A 16196-nucleotide genomic window follows, 5' to 3' on the forward strand; every position below is an offset into this window, starting at 1 on the left:
GGCAGGTACAAACGACACACACCCACACTGTACATACACCACGCCACCGAATGGGTGCCGAAAACCAACGCAGCTCAGGGTGCAATGAGGAGGCAGCGGAATGGTGAGGATGAAGGCAAGCACCTGTGATGTGGCCTCCCATACCTCCTTTGACTCCGGTGGAGATGAGGATGGGAGGGAGTCCGTCCTCCGGTATCAGACTGAGGGAGCTGCCCACGGGGCTGCCCACCGGGGGGGCGGGGGCGTGGGCCGCCTGTCGGGAGGGGAGGGATGAGTGGAGGAAGAGAGAGGAAGAGGTCACAAATACAGACGCTTTGTTCTGAATGGAGATCAACCACCTATCTGAGGCTAAACCGCCACACCACCTGAGGGCGCGTAAACCCACAAGACCTTTTGTTTGGAAAGCGGTTTTAACTTCATTGATTCGAGGACGGAACCAGCTGCAGGACGGAGCCAGCCGCAGTTTCGAAATATGGACTGATGACTTTCTGGTGTCATCACCTGATCGACTAAAATATTAATTGTAATGACGATTTTTGCGTTGGCTATTCAAAAATAGCAGATAAACAAGCTCACAGCGCAGCACGAAGTGATGCTGTGAGCTTGTATACAATATGCGGAACATTTGAATCTGGAAAGTGTTTAGCATAATTTGTAATTTTTAACACAAATCATCTCTTCTGGGGGGTACCAATTACAAAACATTTTCAAATGGGGGTCTATGGCCATATACTATACATCATATCATTTGGGGGTACTTGGCATGATCCTGATTTAGAAGGAGTAGTATGGGGTGCCAATTGTCCACGGTGCCTACGGCTTGGCCCGGGTGCTCCAAAGAATACAAGTGGCTGTGTTGGGAGGGTGGGAAGCCAGCATGGGAGGGTGGTCTCTGCCAGTTCAGCAGGGAGCGGAACTGAGAGGCATGTGCTACACCAGGGTTCCCCAATTAGTTTTCCCCAAGGGCCGAATCATACCCTAGACATCTAGGGTACCAAGCCGAGGGCCACAGCATTGCAGGGGACGATGCTACTCCAGCGACAGTTCAGATATCGTCGTCGTCGGGTGAAAATCTTGTATGTCCAAAACCGTTCGTTTTGCATTTATCATTTTAAAAATGATTTAAACTAGTGAAAACAGCAGATCTACAAGCACACAACACCTCGCGGTGCGAGGCGTTGTGTGCTTGTAGAAAGAACGTACACATTTGGAGATACGAGGTTTCCATCTGACAACGACGATATACTAGTGTTGTTGCTGCTCTTATACCACCATTCTTACTGGGGTTGGTGGGGGCCAGACAGTAGCCCCTCGCGGGCCGCAAATGGCCCGCGGGCCGCCTATTGGGGAACCCTGGGCTACAACCTCCCGTTGAAACTCCTCACCATATTGGCATAACTAATAAATTAGGTGAAACAATGAAAATGTAAGTAAAAGGAACCAGTTAAAACAGAAGTGAGCACTTGCTTGTTACTAAGCACGCCGCGCTTAACTTTATAAACAGTCAACAACAGGAACCTTTGGTGAAACGGTCTACTTGTACTGCTGACCTTGCAACAGCGTGACTGTCGTGATGGTCGTCATGGGGGAATGCCAGACGTCCAGGGGCGTCACACCAAATTCTGGGCCCTGGGTACAAGGATTCACTGTGGGCCCCCCTGTGCTTTAACTATTGAAAAATAGCAGATATACAAGCTCACAGCGCGGCACCGAGTGCCGCGCTGCGAGCTTGTAGATCTGCTATTTTTGAAAAAATCATGAAAATCTTTGAATATTTGTTTTTTGAAAAACCTATGTTTCTATGTCAGTGGAGCTCAAACCCTTTCATGTGAAGGACCCCCAAATGGTATGTATTTGGCCACGGAACCCCATCTCAAAATATTGAGTTCCAGGGACCCCCCAGAAGCAGAATTTGAGTTACAAATGTTCGCTTAACAAATACATATATTCAAAGATTTGCACACATTTTCACGACTTTTCAAAAATAGCAGATCTACAAGCTTGCAGCGCGGCACTCGGTGCCGCGCTGTGAGCTTGTATATCTGCTATTTTTCAATAGCTAAAGTATAAAATAATTAATGCCCCCCCACCACCTTGGGCCCTAGTAACTCAGTCCCACTTTCCTACCCCTTGTGACGCCCCTGCAGACGTCATAGCAACATGCTGGAAATGCAGGCCGTGTGACTAGCATGGTAGCAGCACAGATGAAGAACATTTTAACATGTCTAATCTGTGACAATCAATCCGTTCAACTGTCCATGAAGTCCCAACCGTTTTCATTATGCATCCAGAACGCACTGTGCTCCTGCATTAAACAGCCACAGGCATTGCTTTGTTCTGTAAAAGCACAACTTTAAAAGCTTCAAATCTGGGATTTAACCAATTGTGTATGGTAGAGTATGTTAATGCCAGCGATGACCAACTTTTTGGGACCGTCTGTTTGATGAGCATTAGGCCATGGAGCCCCATTTGATTTTTTTTTTATCTCTGGAGCCCTAATCTACGCTGTAAAATGTTTCGAAATTGAAGCAGTTGGCTTCATTTACTCAGTCACAGACACTTACTGTAAGCGGTCTCTCCCTGCTCTTCCACTGAGAAGGTTTTAGACCAGTGGTTTTCATAGCAAGGCACATTATTTATTCGCCATTTCAGCCACAGACCATCATTTGATGAGATTTATCCTCTCAAACCCAAAATGTAGAATATTTTGTTATCGTGGGATAGGATTTTCCACAATTCCATGCTGTATTCATGTGGTGTCTTAGGAGAGACAACAGGTCAATCAAAAATGAAAAATTATTCTACATCCTGTAATTGTGACCACTGGTTGTCCCCGGACCACTGGTTGAGAACTACTGGTTAAGACCATAGTGTCGGGTGCGACAACTAAGCTACAAGGTGACAACGTCGATTACGCTATCTTGAAGCGAATGGCGAACCGGACTGAACTCTAGACGCGGCTCCGTATATATATTGTATGGTGGGGAGAAACATAAAACGTAGGGATTGTAGATATTGTAGAAGTTGATTGTCTGTGTATTCCATATTTGAGCGTTCAGCATTTAGGTCAAGTGCTATCGCTGCAGGGCCATCCACCACACCAAGCACTACATCATAGCTATAACTTTAACTATATTTGCTCAAAAAAGATTGTTCTAAGCCATCCATGCCACAACTACAACAACACCAGTGGTGAACTATATACAGCAGCAGTAACAGTTACAGTGATTGGTGTGGATACAGCCCTCAACTCTGCCAAAGCCAATGTGGAATGCTCCTTTTGAACCTTGTTTAGTAGCGCTTTGTGGCTCTTGACCCCTTCTCACCATGAGCCCTGGACAAAGGCAGCTGTTGTATGGACTCTCCCCTCCCTATAGCAACAGCTTGGTCCTAACAAGCTAATCTAATGGCATTTAGCTGTAAAAATGAATGTTGTGCAGGTGACTCGTGATGCTGCCAGCCGGGCCAGGCCTACCTCAGAGGACTCGGCACCAGCAGATTTATTGGAGGAGGGCGACGAGACGGGGCTGTCGCTCAGAGGTTTGGGGGACTCCTCCGCCGCGTCCCCGTTGGGCAAGACGCCGTCGGCGAACCACACCCTCCTCTGCTCACGCGACAGCGATCCTGGAAGTGAGGGACGAACAGTGGTTCTCAAACTTTTTTTTTTTTTTTCTTCAAGGACCCCCGGTTTTTGATACGCAGTAAGGCCACGGACCCCAATCACTCTGAGAGTGTACGAATGGAACCAAATGGACCCGTAATAAGGGTCCATTTGGTTGCATTCGTCCACTCACAGAGTTACAGACCCATAATGGACGGTCCATTTGGTCCCCAACTATCATGAATTTAGCGAGGGAACCCCAACCACTTTGAGAACCACTGCAGTAAATACAATACCAGTAAGACTGCAGTAAATACATTATGATGAACAAACAAACCCTCCCTCAAACAAGCGCACACAAGCACACACACATATCCAAATACACCCACCCAGAGTACAAAACACCAAACAACACAGTTCAGTCGTAAAATCGTGCTCCAAGTGAACCCCCACTGCGAGCAGCGAGAGGGAAAACCAAGGGCAGAACTAACAGGGGAAAAGGGAAAAAAAAAACTTCAAGAGGAGGTGGAGAATGGAAATCACGGCTATACATTTCAAAGAGGTGGCGGACATAAAAATAAAGTGGTAATAGGATTCATCGGCGTCCGGTGTGTGGAGGTTGCGTACCCTCGGAGCCGGGCTGTTTGAGGACCCCCACAGGGACCATGACGGTGGGCGGAGGTGAGCTGAGCGCCCCAGAGGCCTGCGCCTGCTGCAGCGGCGGGATGGTGGAGCAGTACTCCGCCGGGTTGTTGGGGTTGGGGCTCTGGTTGCAGCCGCTCACCTGGCTCTCCCAGGATTGAACTGCATGGCATGGGGGGGGGGGGGGAGAGGGGGAAGAGTGCAGGTGTCAAAGCAAAAAAACTAAAAATATCGTGACTGAATTTTGTTGTCATTTTTGGTATTATCGTTCTGAACCTAAATGATGTTCTTGCTGTTCTACAGTACAGCCAACACACCAGTGTTCATTTTGACAGCAAATTCTGATTTAGTCTTTTGAATAACACACATTTAGTTTTTAGTCTTAGTCTTCTGAAATTGTTTAGTCTTAGTCCTAAGAGTCTTAACACAGTGTTAATTTTGGCACCAAATTCAGTCTTAGTCCTTTGAATAACACAACATTTTAGTCTGAAATTATTTAGTCTTAGTCAACAAAATTAACACTGCAACAAACATTGAGACCTTTGACCTTTACTTTTGTGAAATATACGATACCATTAAGGTTTTATCATGGAAGATGCTTCTGAATCTGAACAACATGGTTTCCATTGCTGGTAGGACCCATTCTAGTCTTTAACCCTGAGAGTGTCGTGTCTGCTGCAGTGATAATAATTTCTAGGATCCCCAGTTGATTTGGTTCCATTCGGACACTCTCAGAGTTACAAACAGACAAGTGTCCATTTGGTTCCTAACTACAGTATCAATCATATGGCTGGGGACCCCTTGGAACCCCCCCCCCCCCCCAAGGACCCCTAAGGGTCCCCGGGCCCCACGTTGAGAACCAGTGGTCTACTTTACTTCATCTTACGGTGGAAAGGAGCCCTTGCTCTTTTATTTTTAGCGGTTGACACAGAAACCTGGCGGTTACCATTTATGTTTTAGATGGGTGAACATTTCTCTCCTATTAAACTCCATTCAAGGTCAAGGTCAAGCTAACTTTGTCATTCAGATGTGCACAGGACAAATTACCGTTACATCATCCAGCTCATGTAACTGAGAAATACTATAAAAACGGACACGGTAAGATTAATACATTAATTGCGACCGTAGGTTTACTATGTTACTCGCAAGTTTACTATGAAAACCAGAACTTCTTGTTTCTTGTATCTCTGAAGGTCATGCCTGACACTGTGGTTCCCCTGACACATCACTGTGACATCACAGGTGATATCACAGGTGACATCACCTATGTAAAAGTCCATATAAGGGTATTCCCCAGAATCCCATTTATGCCCATAATGAAGATCCCTGATGTCATCAATATAAATCACTGGCCAGATGGCCAAGACATGGCCCATATCTGTGTGGCTGGTTCAGATAGGGATCTCCATGTATGGGCATAAAAGGGATTGTATGTTGTGATGTCATGGGAACCACTCTAACAGAATCCAGTTTATGCCCATATATAGAGATCCCTGATGTCATCAATATTAAGCCCATATCTAACAGGACTTCATATGGGAATGCCAATATATGGAGGAAGACAGCCCATATCTGTGCGGCTGGTTCAGACAGGGATCTCCATGTATGGGCATAAATGGGATGTACTAAATACAGTACATGGATCTCCATATATGGGTAACTGGCCCGATATACATCACTGGCCAGATGGCCAAGAATTGGCGCAACCTCGCCCTGAGGCGTCTTACTAGTAGTTATTGAGCGGTGCTAACCGCTCCTATGCGTGGCTTCATGTCTATGATCACGGATCTCCAGGAGATAACAGACGTCAAGGACAGAACGGCCCATGCAAGGAGATAAGCACATGTGTCGTGTTTGATACCATGGGTGCTATCGGTCCCAACTTCCCAAGTACTGCTTGTAAAGTAATGTAGTTAAATTTGACACATGTGTAAATTACGGACTGCTGGGTTAGGTAGGGGTGGTGGGTAATATCAACACAAGGGACACTAGCATACTGAACAAGCTGGTGCAGAAGGCTGGTCCAGTGCCGGGAGTTAAACTTTATCAGGGACGCGTAGAGAATGTTAGAGAGGCAGAGGAAGACATTTCTAAAAGGTCCTTTTGGTGAAAATATCGAAAATAGCAGACCTCCAAGCTCATAGCGCGTCACAGGTGTGAGCTTGGAGGTCGGCTATTTTCAGTGCTTCATTCCACACTAAACTAAGCGTAATCAAGTCAACACTGGCGATGTGATGTACGGCATGGATTTCTGCACAGAGAGGGCAATTCTTTCAACATGAGATGCTGCATTTACGTTCAGGAGAGTTTGGACAAGGCAATTCTCTTGAATGCTGCCTTCAGGTATATGGCATGGAAAGAGGGCATTTGCATTTCTTTCACCATAGTAAAAACTGCATTTATGGTCTGGAGAGGAGAGGGCACCTTTTACACAAGGATAAAACGGTGCCTGAACTGGACAGTGTGGACTTGAGGTGGTGGAGGGAAGAATGATGATGAAGAGGCTGTTAGCTATCCTGATGAACCCCTCCTCCCAGGCACGTGCACACATAGACATCAAAGGGGGCTTGAGGCCCTGCCCTTTTACTCGTATGTAAAAAGTGCCCTCTCCAGACCAGAAAAGCAGTTTTTACTATGGTGGGAAAAAAATGCAAATGCCCCTCTTGCCATACCTAAAGGCAGCATTCAAGTGAATTGCCTTGTCCAAACTCTCCTGAACCTGAATGCAGCATCTGATGTTGAAAGAACTGCCCTCTCTGTGAAGAAATCCATGACATTATCTCCAGTATTGACTTGATTATGCCTAGTTCATTGTGAACTCCAAGGTCACAACCGCGTTGTGAGCTTGGAGGTCTGCTATTTTCGAGATTTTCACCAAAAGGCCCCTTTAGAAATGTCAGCCCCTGCCTCTCTAACATTCTCTGCACGTCCCTGCCTCTTCCCACCCCCTCGACGAGGGGAAGGCAGGACGGATGAGCACCGGCGGCAGATTCCCTGACCCTTGACGCAAGGGAGACTGACTGACTGACTCGGTCGGTCAGTCCTTTGTGCCGGTAGCCATGAAGCTGCATAATGAAGGCACCAGGCGTTCCACTGTATCCTTGAATTAACCCATTTAGGCCTAGGATTATTGACTGCTTTAACCATTGAAAAATAGCAGATATACAAGCTCACAGCGCGGCACCGAGTGCCGCGCTGCGAGCTTGTAGATCTGCTATTTTTGAAAAATCATGATTTTTTTTGTGCAAATCTTTGAATATATCTATACTTAAAAGCTAACATTTGTAACTTTAATATTTGCTTCTGGGTGGTCCCTGGAACAACATATTTTGAGATGGGGGTCCATGGCCAAATACATGTAATTTTGGGGGTCCTTGACATGAAAAAGTTTGAGAACAGCATGATTTAGAAGAAGGATTTGGAAGTCGGGTCAAAGATCGGGTCAAATATATTCAAAGACTTGCACTCATTTTCACGATTTTTCAAAAATAGCAGATCTACAAGCTCGCAGCCTTGTATATCTGCTATTTTTCTAAAGTTAAAGCATAAAATAATGGTTAAAGTGGTTAAAATCTAACGTGACTCAGGCACGTTCCAGGTATTTGAGAATTAATGACTCAAGCTCATGTCTGTGGTGTTTTTCTCTTCTTCTCATGGACTGCTGGCATTTCACTGGTATCATAATCAGATGCCTGCTAATTATGCTGCTGTAAATGTCTCTTATTTACAGTCGATAGACCCAGGGGCGTCACACCAAATTCTGGGCCCTGGGTACAAGGATTCACTGCGGGCCCCCCATGAATGTTAACTATTGAAAAATAGCAGATATACAAGCTCACAGCGCGGCACCGAGTGCCGCGCTGCGAGCTTGTAGATCTGCTATTTTTGAAACATTTTGAAAATGTGTGCAAGAAACCTATGTTTCTATGTCAGTGATGCTCAAACTTTTTCATGTCAAGGACTCCCAAAATGATATGAATTTGGCCACGGACCCCCATCTCAAAATATTTAGTTCCAGGGACCCCCCCGGAAGCAACATTTGAGTTACAAATGTTCGATTAAAAAATACATATTCAAAGATTTGCACACATTTTCACGATTTTTCAAAAAAATAGCAGATCTACAAGCTCGCAGCGCGGCACTCGGTGCCGCGCTGTGAGCTTGTATATCTGCTATTTTTCTAAAGTTAAAGCATAAAATAATGGTTAAAGTGGTTAAAATCTAACGTGACTCAGGCACGTTCCAGGTATTTGAGAATTAATGATTCAAGCTCATGTCTGTGGTGTTTTTTTCTTCTTCTCATGGACTGCTGGCATTTCACTGGTATCATAATCAGATGCCTGCTATTATGCTGCTGTAAATGTCTCTTATTTACAGTCGATAGACCCAGGGGCGTCACACCAAATTCTGGGCCCTGGGTACAAGGATTCACTGCGGGCCCCCCATGAATGTTAACTATTGAAAAATAGCAGATATACAAGCTCACAGCGCGGCACCGAGTGCCGCGCTGCGAGCTTGTAGATCTGCTATTTTTGAAACATTTTGAAAATGTGTGCAAGAAACCTATGTTTCTATGTCAGTGATGCTCAAACTTTTTCATGTCAAGGACTCCCAAAATGATATGAATTTGGCCACGGACCCCCATCTCAAAATATTTAGTTCCAGGGACCCCCCCGGAAGCAACATTTGAGTTACAAATGTTCGATTAAAAAATACATATTCAAAGATTTGCACACATTTTCACGACTTTTAAAAAAAATAGCAGATCTACAAGCTCGCAGAGCTTGTATATCTGCTATTTTTCAATAGCTAAAGTTACTAGGGCCCCTCCACCTTGGGCCCTAGTAACTCAGTCCCACTTTCCTACCCCTTGTGACGCCCCTGGATAGACCAGTGCTTGTTAACCCGTGGACCGCGGCCTAGTGGTGGGCCTTGGGTATATTGCAAGTAGGGCCCCCAAATAATTGGCAAAAACTAACAAAACAATGTCATGGTATCTTTTCTATAAAACCTTTAAAGGTGAGTTTTGATTGCAAGTAGGGACTTAAAGTACACCACTGCTCTGAGGAAGTCCGAAACGCGCCATAGCGTTCACAATAAATCTTTCTGGAGTGCCACTTTTTCCACTTCGGTGGCTTCAATTGAATTTGTTGTCTCTGTAGCTGAACACCCACTGCCTAAGGCTAGGGCTCCACCAAAAAGATGGCGTCGCGTCGGCATCGTCGGCAGTGGAGCACCCTTCATTGATTAAAACGGGAGCGTTCCCAGCTTTGACGTTGACGCGACGCTCAACGCGCCCGGGGGGGCCGGGGCGTAACAGAATGGCATCCAGAGGAAGCGCACCTGCTTGTTTCTTAACACAATTAGTGCCTCTTAATCTGAAGGTTGCTTGGTGCCTCGGTGCCACGCAGTTTCCTCCATAGGCCGCCGCTATTATTTTGAAGGGCTGGAAGGGGGTTGTTTTTGTTTTTTTGGATTATCACTTGACGGCAACGATTACGTCATCTAGTCACATGACAGTGTGGGACAAGAAGAGGAAAGATGGCTGCGCCCTGCCTTGTGCCTTGTTTACATTTAGATCTGCTGCAAAATGTCTCAAAATGGCTATTTTGTTTAAATGACGTTTCTTTATGGGCCTCTCCATTGACTTAACATTGAGGAGCTTCACTTCGCGTGCACGCCCAACGTGCGTTGTAAACAAATCGCCGCCATTACCGATGCGGGCGGGACCGGAGCGACATTAAGTAAGTAATCATATCTTTACTGTATATACAGTAAGATTCACAGTCCTCACCGTCAACGGCGCCATGGTATTAACCCTTTCAATGACGGTGAGCGCCGTCTACAGCAGCAGAACAGTTAAGGTATATCGTCGTTGTCGGGTGAAAACCTTGTATGTCCAAAACTGTTTGTTTTGCATTTTTTCATTTTAAAAATGATTAAAACTAGTGAAAACAGCCGATCTACGTGCTTGTAGATCTGCTGTTTTCACTACTTTTGGGCGACGGCCTTGTACGATGAAGCAGGGCTTTACTTTGTGAAAGAACATACACATTTGAAACTTGGAGATACAAGGTTTCTACCCGACAACGACGATATATACCATGTTGATTCCTTTGATCAAAGCCGGAACACAATCACAAACACAATTGATTGATGATAACATGATCTGAAAACACCCACTCACCATTGGTCAGAGCAGAATGACACGTGACACAGACCCGGGCCTCCTTCCTGTCCATGTACACCAGTCTGCACTTAAGGCTGCAGCACGCTGCACAGAACACCTGCCACACACACACACACACACACACACACACACACACACACACACACACACACACACACACACACACACACACACACACACACACACACACACACACACACACACACACACACACACACACACACACACACACACACACACACACACACACACACACACACACACACACACACACACAAGTTGTATTACTACTAGAAGTTTGCAGCCCTTTCACGACGAGACCTCTAGTCTCGTCGTGTTGCGTTATATACTACTCGTACTCGTCTTCTTCCGCTTTTCCGGTCAGGGTCCGGGTCGCGGGGGCAGTATCCTCAGCAGGGAAGTTATATACTATTATTTCTCAAATACAAACCGCTCAGGTACAGGGTGGCTTGCTCTGTGTTGGCTTGGTGGGTTATAATAAGATATGGTATAATGTTAATTTGGGTAAATAAATGGCTATTTGTCATGTTAGTGATGATTGCTGCTCCAAGCCATTTTGTGTGTGTATGTGTGTGTGTGTGTGTGTGTGTGTGTGTGTGTGTGTGTGTGTGTGTGTGTGTGTGTGTGTGTGTGTGTGTGTGTGTGTGTGTGTGTGTGTGTGGGGCTGTCACGATTATGACATTTTACATGATGATTAATTTTCACTCAAATAATTGCGATTAACGATTTAATTGTGTTTTTGTCATTGACAATTACATTTCTGTTTGGCTTTTAGGCTTTGAAGTTGCACATGGCAGATATGACACATAACCTAACTATACAAATAAATTACTGACATATTTGACAACTTTATACTTGAAAAAGAACCTTGATAGTGGAAATAGCCGATCTACAAGCTCACAACGCGTTGAGCTTGTAGATCTGCTATTTCCACTACTTTTTGACTTTTTTTTAAAATATATGAACATTTTTCATTATGGAAACGATTATGACGATTATGAAAAATAATCACGATTATGTCAAATAATCGCAATTAGACCATTATGTAATAATTGTGACAGCCCTATGTGTGTGTGGAGCTACTACAAGACTTGACCTTCGACCCACCGACTCGACAACGCTCTCACTCCTCACTTTTCTACTGTAAAGATAGATCCTTTCTTTTTTCTTTTTTTTTTTACATTTTAGGACAGTGATTTTATGAATGCAAATTTTAATTGTAAGCCCAAAGCCGACAATAGGCTGCAATGCGTTGTGGGCTTATAGATCAACACTTGGAGATGGATTTGTAGATCAACACCAGCGCACAACTAGGTGTAAATAATCCCTCGACCTCACTTCTAAATGTCTAACCCTAACACTAACCCCAACATGAATCTTCTTTTGAGCGGTGGTCACACCGTCTCCATAGCGTGGCCGTGTGTGTAGGTATGTTTGTTTGTTAGTTAGTTTGTTTGTTTGTATGTGGGTGGGTCTGTATGTAGCCTCAAGCCTGTGTAGTACCTTTTCTGACCACACATGTTAAGGGAGGGGCGCTGTTGTCCAGGCCACACACACACACACACACACACACACACACACACACACACACACACACACACACACACACACACACACACACACACACACACACACACACACACACACACACACACACACACACACACACACACACACACACACACACACACACACACACACAGGGGTGGGGGGGGGGGACCACCGCTCAGTTCACACGGGTGTGATTTTTTCTATTTATATAACTATCTCTAAACATCTTTTTAAAACCATAAAACAAGCGTTTTTCTTGGGAGGGGGACCAGGAAAATGGTTCTCACAACATCTATTTCTCATATGCTCCTGTACTTTGGGAACATTTGGTCCTCACAAGTGCGCGCGTGCACGCACACGCACACGCACACACACAGTAGAATACGCAATCCTGACTAAGCAACAATATGGAACATCCTTTAGAGGGAATAAGAATACGTTATTTGATTATTTTCAGAAATGGCAATAGCAAGCTCAACACTCAACAACACGATACAGTACTGTATTTGAAATAGGACTTTAAAGGATTAGTTCACCGAAAACCTTGCTTATTTTCTATCAATTAGGCTACACAGTACACATGCCATGAAGATTTGCAGACTTTTTTGTATTTTTGCATTTGATGACCAGTGGAGTCTGCTACCGACCGATGACTCGGTCATCACATTATTGGCTGAGGAAAGCAAAAAACAATCAATTAAAGGACAACTTTGTTTTTTTTACAACAAGGGTTCATATTTTAGATTGTAAGCAGAGAAAAGATAAGATGAGTGTTAACATTTTTTCACATACTGCTTTCTATTGTTTTAGGGGGGCATGCGTACAAGTGGCTAAATATGTATTTTTAGACACAAAAGGCCCATGCCGAAGATGCACTGCAATCTTTCATGGGCAGATGTGACTTATGGGGGCTAGTAGTGTTACTTAAATAGTAATAAAGAAATCTCCGGCTTAATGTGTCTAAAAATACATATTTAGTCACTTGTATGCATGCCCCCACCAACTGAAATCTAAATAGCTAAAATCTCTATAACAATAGAAAGCAGTACATGAAAACATTTTCACACTCATCTTTTCTTTTCTCTAATTACAATCTAAAATATGAACCTTCGTTGTAAAAAAAAAAACAAAGTTGTCCTTAAATTCAAGGCTTCATGTAACTTATAGAAAATATGCTATTCTTTGGGTGAACTACTCCTTTAAGTGGTAAATTCAGAATATATATTTATGTTTGGGTCCCAAAAGTACAATATATTTCTTCGTCTCAGGTAAATGTACTTATGACAGTCTACCACTGATGGAAGACCAGACACGACACTGGCAGCTGGTTTGCAGGTTTACTACTCCACAGTTGAGTCATGTATTGAGTGCTGTGTGTCTATTCTTTGCCCGGTGCTGCCGTCAGTATTATTGCTGTGCCAGCTCCTCCCAGCTCAAGTGGCAGGGTGCGCGTGTTTGTTTACCACCAGGGGATATTATTAAGCAGCATTCACAGCGGCCTGGACGTTTTTTTTTACAGCAGTGCAGTGTCAGCGGCACGTCTCCGATTTCAGGCAACAGCGTTGGGATGCCCGCCGTTGCCGCCACGGTTACCAGGTTTAGCGAGAGGAAGTAAGCAGCCAGGTCTAATGAAAACAAGCCTAAAAGAAGCGACTAATAGACCACATAAGCACTTTAAAACCTATATACAACGATCTACAAGCTCACAATGCTTGTAGATCTGCCATTTTCAAAAAGAGCTTTAAAAGAAAGTGAAACATTTGGAATATATACTATATATTTATATTATATATACATTAATTTGGGCCTTGACATCCAAATGTTTGATAACAGGTTCAAACACAAATAATATATATATTTAAAAGCAATCCAAAAACATAACGCAACCCGCAACTACCAATATATTGACAGAAAAACAAACCCTAAGTCGCAGACAAGCAGACATGGTAACTCTGGCCACTACTGCTGCAGTGAGCACTGCTAGGATGCCCTTTTTTTTAAAGGGCATGCATTGTTGCAGGTATACATACAGTGCGTGTATGTATACTTTGTATATTTTTGACTTCATGTAATTTGCTCAAATAAAAAAAATTGTTTAAAACATTTTTAAATTAATTGATAATGGTTTGACAGCATTTGTCACAATTTTTCAAAAATAGCTGATCTACAAGCTCACAACACGTCGTGATACGACCCGTTGGGAGCTTGTAGATCAGCTATTTTTGAAAAATTGTGACAAATGCTGTCAAACCATTATCAATTAATTTAAAATCCGTTCCGTCAAAAAGCTGAAGAAAAAAATAACAAAGTGTGTGCGTAAGTGTTTAAACTGGGGGCCCGCTGGGTTCCCCTGAGGGACCCCTGGGGGTCCCCAGAAAGCAGCTCTATAGAACACTGACCTTGCCGCAGGCCCTGCAGTGGTGTCTCCTCTTGGTGAAGGTGAACTTGGCCTCACACTTCATGCAGACGGGGGCCTGGGAGTCGGGCACCCACACGGGGGCCACTTCCCCCAGGGCGCTAACCGCCTTCCTGGACAGCACCCCCTGCTGGCCCGCCTGGAGGTCGTTGTCGGGGCTCTGCGAAGGCGCCGGGCACGGCGAGTCCACGCCGCCGTCTCGGTTCACCATGACCACGGCAACCCCGGCGCCCTGGTCGGCCCCGGGGCCCGGCTCTGTGGCCGCGCCCGTCCGACAGTGACCCTCCGAGTTCTTGTTCTTGCCGAGCGCCGCGGGGCTGAGCTGGTTCTGGAGCTGGCCCGAGAGGGGCCGGGGGATCTGGAGCTTCAGGCTGACCGGCTGCTTGGGCCGGGCTCCGCCGTACGGCACGCTGACCGGCTGCAGCCGACTGTTGTTCAGTTTGCTTTGGACGCCGCCGCTCACCCCCGATCCTCCGCCTCCCACGTCGCCGCTCTCCTGCTTGCTCTCCTCCATCTCCTTCTCCTCCGTCACCGAGTCCTCTTTGGAGGGAACGGGACTTGGAGAGATGCCCTCCTCCTCCTCTTCCTCACCTTCATCAGCCTTGTGGTTGCCTCTCTCGTGCTCCACGCCGTTGGAGAGGGCTTTCATCTCGGAGTGCTGGTCAGCGTGTCCCTCTTTGGCGCTCCTCTCCTCGTCCACTTTGAGCCCCTCCGGGGACATGCCGTTCCCGTTGACGTCCGAGGCCGCCGTTCCGTCGCCGTTCTGGACTTGTTCGCCGCCGTTCGCGGTTCCCGTTCGTTGTCTTTCGTGACCGGAATCCCGCAGAACGCCCTCGTCGGAGACCTCCCTGCTTGCCATCGCCAGCTCCGATCCCGGGAGCCGATCTTCCCGTCCGACCCCGTCCTCGAAGGTGAACCGAGTGTGACCCGCTCGGGGACCTCCCTCGGTCAAGGTGTCCCTCTCCTCCTCTTCATGCTGGGGTACAAGGGGCGGCCGGTCAGGGGCACCGGGCTGGACGTCCAGGAGAGGAGAGGAGCCACCACCGTCTCTCTCCTGGCCGAGCCCGTTGAGCTCAGGGCTGCCGGGGCAGCCGTTCTCCAGGGCGCCGCCGGGCGCCATTGCCGCCGGAGGCGGCGAGAGGTCGTCGGTTCCCACCAGTTTTCCGATGTTAGGCTGGGGGAGAGGAGGGCTGTGGACATCCGCCGATCGCTCCTCCCCCCAGGACGGGGCCGAGTCAGAGCCGTCGGAGACGGGGTCCCCGATGATTTTGAAGGGCAGCGGGCTCTCCTGGGGGCTCAGGTCGGCGTGGGCCAGGGCAGGGTTCAAAGAGAGCAGGTGGGCCGGCGGGGCCAGGATCTGGGTCCACTTGGCGTCCGAGAGCGTGGGAGTGTCTGTCTCATCTGGGAGAGAAAACGGAAGGAAACGCCTGATTTGAGTCATTCGTTGTGCGCTGCGGTGACTTGCACCGCAGCGCACTCTTGTAACAAAAACAAACAAAAAAACAAACAAAAAACACCATAAGTTGAAATGATAGAAAGAATAAATAACCAGAAATACCACGTTGTATGCCTCTGGCAACTATTTGACGTTTACATCCATGATTCATATGGTATATTGTCTCTGTGGGGGGCAAATCTCCAAAACTGTTACTTTTCAGGATTCAAATTCAAAAAACAGATCGACAGTAGATCTGCTACTTTTGATGCTTTTGTGTGACACTGTAGTATGATCAAGTAGGCCAGTAGGGCGTTGATTCACGAAAACTTTGATCTCC

At 46.2% G+C, this 16196-nt stretch overlaps 1 protein-coding gene across 2 annotated transcripts in view; it reads right to left on the reverse strand.

Annotated features, from left to right (window-relative positions):
* The window catches only part of zfyve9a (zinc finger, FYVE domain containing 9a), a 74828-nt gene that overhangs the window by 34433 nt on the left and 24199 nt on the right, over window positions 1-16196 (reverse strand). The window contains exons 4-8 of one of the 2 annotated variants that reach the window (XM_080727237.1): window positions 14405-15822; window positions 10431-10530; window positions 4229-4405; window positions 3476-3624; window positions 145-253 (exon numbers count right to left, since the gene is read on the reverse strand). In XM_080727237.1, the coding sequence (XP_080583363.1) occupies window positions 145-253; window positions 3476-3624; window positions 4229-4405; window positions 10431-10530; window positions 14405-15822 (1953 nt within the window). Of the gene's footprint in view, window positions 1-123; window positions 254-3475; window positions 3625-4228; window positions 4406-10430; window positions 10531-14404; window positions 15823-16196 lie in introns of both variants that reach the window. The other variant, XM_080727236.1, reaches the window with a different exon arrangement.

This window comes from Nannobrachium achirus (genome assembly GCF_963921795.1).
Source record: "Nannobrachium achirus genome assembly, chromosome: 5".
Lineage (NCBI taxonomy): Eukaryota > Metazoa > Chordata > Actinopteri > Myctophiformes > Myctophidae > Nannobrachium > Nannobrachium achirus.